Here is a 5,615-nt window from a genome sequence, read left to right on the forward strand (position 1 = left end):
GGAGGGGATATTTATTTTGGTTTCATTTGGGGTTTTTTAATTATCATTTGAGTATAAAATTACCATGAAATCTAATCTTTTCAAACACCTGTAATGGCTCTCAGCTGAGCACATGCCTAACTAACTACATGCACAACTTGGTAAATGCTTTAATTGATTTCTAAATCAAGGTTAGAAAAACTCCAGCCTATATATAGTTCAAACTATGATAATCACTGGTTCCATTATGTTAATGAAAATATCTCAAATCATTCTGTACTTCACCTTTTTTGTTATTACTTTAAAAAAAAAAATAAATGAAAGCACAGTTATAAAAAGTCATGGTGAGGAACACAAAGACCAACAGAAAGTATGCAATTTATGATTGTCGTATCTGGGTCAAATAGCAACAAAGAATAGAGATTAGGGATTAAAAATTGCCTAAAACATATGAATGATGATGTGAAAATAATCATGATTATAACAATTGTATGTTTATACAGCAAAGTGTGATTCTTGTGCATTAGTACAATAAAAGCTTCACTTCCTTATCTCTGGCTTTGGAGGGATGAGGGAAGATGAGTAAACTGTCCGTTTGAATTAATGTTTTGCCATAAGTGTTTATAGCCCAAAGAAAACAATTTTATGGCTCTTAAGGATTGAGCTAATTAGTTATAAATCATATATTAACTGTATTAACATAATTCTTTTACAGAAACCTTGGCTTTCAATAAATTAATATTAAAATACTTGGGTTATAATAAATGCAACAAAAGAAACATTTCTAAACCCACTGAGTGACTCTGAGAGGTTTCCTTCCACTTATTTCACTTACTGGGTCTACCCTCAAGGCTATTTCTTTGTAAGTCTTGATATATGATGCTTCTTTTCTTTCACGTTTAAAAATGAGATCTATAAAGTATAAATTCCTATTAATAGAAAATCACGACCTAACATGCCTACATCAGTTAGAAGGGCATGCATGCAGTGAAGGCATTGAGAGGTTTGATGGCAGCTTCCAAATCCCGGGTCGTTTAGTCTCATTTTTTTACCAAAGAAAACTTATAATTAAATAAAGACAATCATTTGTAGGTTGCAAGTCCCAGATCTTGTTTATTTATAAAGCAATAAATATTAGAAGCACAAATAAATTGCACGGGTGTGTAAACAAACTGTACAATGACTGAAGAGTTCAGGAAGGGTTGCCAGAAGACTCCAAGAAGCATATTGTCGTCATCCTGAGTGGGAAGTAAATGGAGGGAAAAGTGCTTAGAAGCACTTGCGGTGAACAATGGATGGACCAGCTTCATCATACTCCTGTTTACTGATCCACATTTGCTGGAAGGTGGACAGAGATGCTAGAATGGAGCCACCAATCCAGACAGAGTACTTGCGCTCAGGTGGGGCAATGATCTAGGATAAAGAAAAGCAACAAAATCTTCATTTAACAGTTACATTCCTGAACAACCAACCCACATCACCAATGCAACAAACCATTAGACATTTCCTTAAGCAAATAAAGAACTTTTCTATAATAACAGTATTGATCATCAGTAGATGGTAATATTCCTTAAGAAAACATGTAATCTTCCTTAAGAAAATCTATAACCGTATTTTCTTCTTTTCTAACGCTTGCTTCTAATCAATATAATTAAACTGATTAAATGGAAATTCTTCTCATTTGTCCATCAGCTGTTGTTCTCACTTCTGAGTTGTTCCTATATCCCAACTTTATGATGTGGACATTTTCCCTATCCTTACCTACATTTTATAGTACAGAGATAAATTCCTCACCTTGATCTTCATAGTGCTAGGAGCAAGTGCAGTGATTTCCTTCTGCATGCGATCAGCAATGCCAGGGTACATCGTCGTTCCACCTGAGAGGACGTTGTTAGCATACAGGTCTTTACGAATATCAATATCACACTTCATGATACTGTTGTAGGTAGTTTCATGAATACCAGCAGATTCCATACCTAGAGAAGAAAGAAGACAGTAGATCAGTAAATTATACAAGAGGTCTTCATGAAGAGGACTCTCAGCCTTTCTCCTCATCATTAATATGAACTGCTATGGTATTTTTGTTGTAAAATTACTTACTGATTATTAAATGTTATAGAAAAACATTAAAAAATGGAACTACAAAACTAGCTAAAGAAACAAAAATTATTTGTTAGAAAGAGTAAGAATCATAATGCATGTGCAAAGGAAAGATACTCAAAATACACAGTAACAGAAGAGGTAGACACATAAGATAAACTCCTTTAGTATATGGCAATAGGAGAAATTTACATAGAACAGAAAACATGAGTATGAGGTTATGTCAGAGTCTCACAAAAAGGTTTAGTTGAATATAGAAAAGTCAGCAACAAAGACAATGAAAGCAGCTGAAGTAGAACTGAAGAAGTATATAGTCATTTCATTTCTTTTTCAGCCAGCTACTTGTAAGAAAAAAGAAACCAGAAGCAAGTGTTTGTAGGCTGCATTCCAATTTATTAATTGTAACAGGTGCTTCTTGAAAGGGGTGACACTAGATCCACAGTAAGATGTCAGCTGATGAACAACTGCATTTATTGCTCAGGACTTGGAGTATAAGCATTTGTTATACCCGTCAGCTGCATTCACAAACAGCAGAGCTTACCTTCTTGGCCATGGCAATGTTTAATTACAGCCATATAAATATACACACACCTTCACTCCATTTCTTCCCCCTCCCAGACACTTTACTTCTTCATGGAGTCAGACTTACAGTTTTAACTGCAAGCCTTACAAATACAGCACAGACAGCTATTCTTGCAATCAGTGACTTTATGATATTCTAACAGTACACTTTATCACTGAAAAATTGTGTCCTAAAACCTGATCAAAAACTTGCAAGAAGAGCCCAGCTAATTACCAGATGAGCTGACATTAACAAAGTTACTTAGGGGGCCAGAGGATTTAACTTATTGTTTATGTTTCATTTTGTGCCAAATTTAGATAAGCAGGAAGGGGAGTGGGCCACCTTCTAGATCTGATTCATTCATTCCTCCTACAGAAAAGAGAATTTCCTGGGAACACTTACCAATAAAGGATGGCTGGAATAAGGTTTCAGGGCAGCGGAAACGTTCATTACCAATTGTGATCACTTGACCATCAGGCAATTCATAGCTTTTTTCCAGAGAGGAGGAAGAGGCAGCAGTGGCCATTTCATTCTCAAAGTCCAGTGCAACATAGCACAATTTCTCTTTGATATCACGAACAATCTCACGTTCAGCTGCAGATATATGGGAATCAAATCAAGGTTTGGATAAGCAAAATACTAAAGGAAGAAGATGGGCCAAGAGGCACATGAAGATTTTCACAGGAGGGCAAAGCTGAAGGACTGACCTGTTGTCACAAAGGAATAGCCACGCTCTGTGAGGATCTTCATGAGGTAGTCAGTCAGATCCCTGCCAGCCAGATCCAGACGCATGATAGCGTGAGGCAAAGCATAACCTTCATAAATAGGTACATTGTGGGTGACACCATCACCAGAGTCAAGAACAATACCTGGGAGAGAAATGTCAGAGAGCAGTTGAAATCACCTGGCAAATGCTTAGAGCCCTTAGGCGCAGTAAATAACAACAAACACAACAAAAAATAGGATATTTCAGGCAATATAAAGTGGCATCTTTCTGTTTTAGCCATAAAGATTTTGCCCGTTCCTTCCGCCTTTGCTTGCCTGGACATTCCTCTTTGGTGTGAGCTTTCCCATAAAACAGTTGTCCCATGCTTATCTTAAGCTAATCTATATAAACAGCCTTCCACTGCTACTACACTGAGTAGTAGTAAATATATTTGCAATAGTGATCATCCTGATCCAATAATGGGCATCTTTTGGGCCCAGTTTAAACCTTTGAACTGGTGTAGCACTTGTGTAACTGCCATATCTTCACAGGAATGTCTCCCCGTTTGCATTATGACAAGCAGCAGGACAGTCAGTTCAACGGGGCCCCTCTGAAAGCAATGCAGACAAGCCCAGGTCGTTCTTCCCACAGGCTATTCAGTACTGGCTTTTCTGCTACTGTTACCAACTGCTATAAACTAGAAATACCTAGTTTTCTGTAAATTTGAATGATTTATGGGGTTTTGGGTTTTTTTTCCTTTTTGGAGTGAGAAGGAAGGAGGGTTCCTAACAAACAGTGTTTATTTTTTTATTTTACCTGTTGTACGACCAGAGGCATACAGGGACAGGACAGCCTGGATCGCCACATACATAGCAGGTACATTGAAGGTCTCAAACATTATCTGGGTCATCTTTTCACGATTAGCTTTAGGGTTCAAGGGGGCTTCTGTGAGCAAGGTAGGGTGTTCCTCAGGGGCCACACGAAGTTCATTGTAGAAAGTGTGGTGCCAGATCTTTTCCATGTCATCCCAGTTGGTGATGATGCCATGTTCAATGGGATATTTCAAAGTAAGAATACCTCTTTTGCTCTGAGCTTCATCACCCACATAGGAATCTTTTTGACCCATACCAACCATAACACCCTAAAAGAAGAAAATACAGAAAAGCATTATTTGAGGAAGACAACATCACAGAGCCCAAACAATTACACCACAACTATGTTATTTTCAAGAAAGGTCACGCCACTAAAAGGTTGTTTAGAAAATAACATTATTGAAATATTAGGTCAACAAAACTTGGGAGTTTTCTCGTAAAATCCTTTTTTCTTTAATCAGATGAAAGGATTTACACCCCACTCCCTTTTTTAAAAAAAAACAACATTTTATCTTCAGTTACTTCTTTCTGGTCCAGAAGTTTGACTGAAAGTAAACTACACAATATCATGAGTGGGGAAAGATAGAGACATGGAGAGAGACTTTATAAACAAGAAGATACAGAGAAAATAAGTCTTCTACTGAAGGAAGATACTGCCAAAATGACTGTTATGGAGCCTCAGCAGTAAGGTATTCACAATAACAATATACAAATTGCAAATGGTTTAGGGTTTGGGTTTTTTTTTTTTTAAAAGCCTTACAAACTTTTTACTAGAGAGGTTGTAGGAGAAAAAGTACTGTATTTTCTGTGTGGTGATCTAACTGTGGCAAAAGATGAATGACATGGGAACAGAAAAAAATGAGGCTGAGAGCGCTAAGAAGATAAGAAGACACACAAATGTAAAGGAAATCGGAAGAAGGTGTTTGATATGTGAAACATTGGACAGGATGGGTGAGAAGGGCCGTAAACACACTGCATTATGCACAAATTCAGCCAATGGAGATGCCTTTGAACAAGCACCAGCAGCAGGACTGGCCTCGGGGACAGAGTGGGCAGGAGCTTTGTAGGAAGCCGGGTTTGGGCTCATTAGGTGAGAGAACAGGGAGAGAGTCAAGACAAAAGTTGGTGAATTAGTAAGAGCAGCTGGGGGAGGGAGATGGATAGAAAGGAGGTAAGGGACAGCCAAACAGGGGAGTTGAGGGAAGCACAGGAAAGAACTGGAAAGCCATCACTAGAACCACCGCAAAAAGTGAGGAGAGGACAGAAGAACTAAGGAGGGAAGAGGTGAGCGGAGGCGACTTCAGGAGTGAGTGGGAAGGCTCAGTCCTGCACCGGTCCTGCGCCCCCGTAGTTACCTGGTGCCTCGGGCGGCCGACGATGGACGGGAAAACGGCCC

General features: G+C 38.6%; 1 protein-coding gene across 1 annotated transcript; it reads right to left on the reverse strand.

Moving 5' to 3' along the window:
- Positions 1 to 1,064: 1,064 nt before the first annotated feature.
- LOC104506634 (actin, alpha cardiac muscle 1) lies at positions 1,065 to 5,609 on the reverse strand. The gene is made up of 6 exons (XM_010147644.1): positions 5,575 to 5,609; positions 4,164 to 4,488; positions 3,349 to 3,510; positions 3,044 to 3,235; positions 1,774 to 1,955; positions 1,065 to 1,392 (listed from the first exon to the last, which is right to left on the reverse strand). Exons 2-6 carry the CDS (start codon positions 4,480 to 4,482, stop codon positions 1,249 to 1,251), a joined length of 999 nt encoding a protein of 332 aa, XP_010145946.1. The 5' UTR covers positions 4,483 to 4,488; positions 5,575 to 5,609; the 3' UTR covers positions 1,065 to 1,248.
- Between the last annotated feature and the right edge of the window lie 6 nt (positions 5,610 to 5,615).

This window comes from Eurypyga helias, unplaced genomic scaffold (genome assembly GCF_000690775.1).
Source record: "Eurypyga helias isolate BGI_N326 unplaced genomic scaffold, ASM69077v1 scaffold12412, whole genome shotgun sequence".
In the NCBI taxonomy this organism is placed as follows: domain Eukaryota; kingdom Metazoa; phylum Chordata; class Aves; order Eurypygiformes; family Eurypygidae; genus Eurypyga; species Eurypyga helias.

Bases quoted from the DNA above. Each gene is read 5' to 3' on its own strand.
- LOC104506634 (XM_010147644.1), bottom strand. From the start codon at position 4,482: ATGGTTGGTATGGGTCAAAAAGATTCCTATGTGGGTGATGAAGCTCAG. The intron at 3,236-3,348 runs GTCAGTCCTTCA...ATATATCTGCAG, and splicing joins CTATTCCTTTGTGACAACAG to CTGAACGTGAGATTGTTCGT. The intron at 1,393-1,773 runs GTGAGGAATTTA...TCTTTATCCTAG, and splicing joins CTAGCACTATGAAGATCAAG to ATCATTGCCCCACCTGAGCG.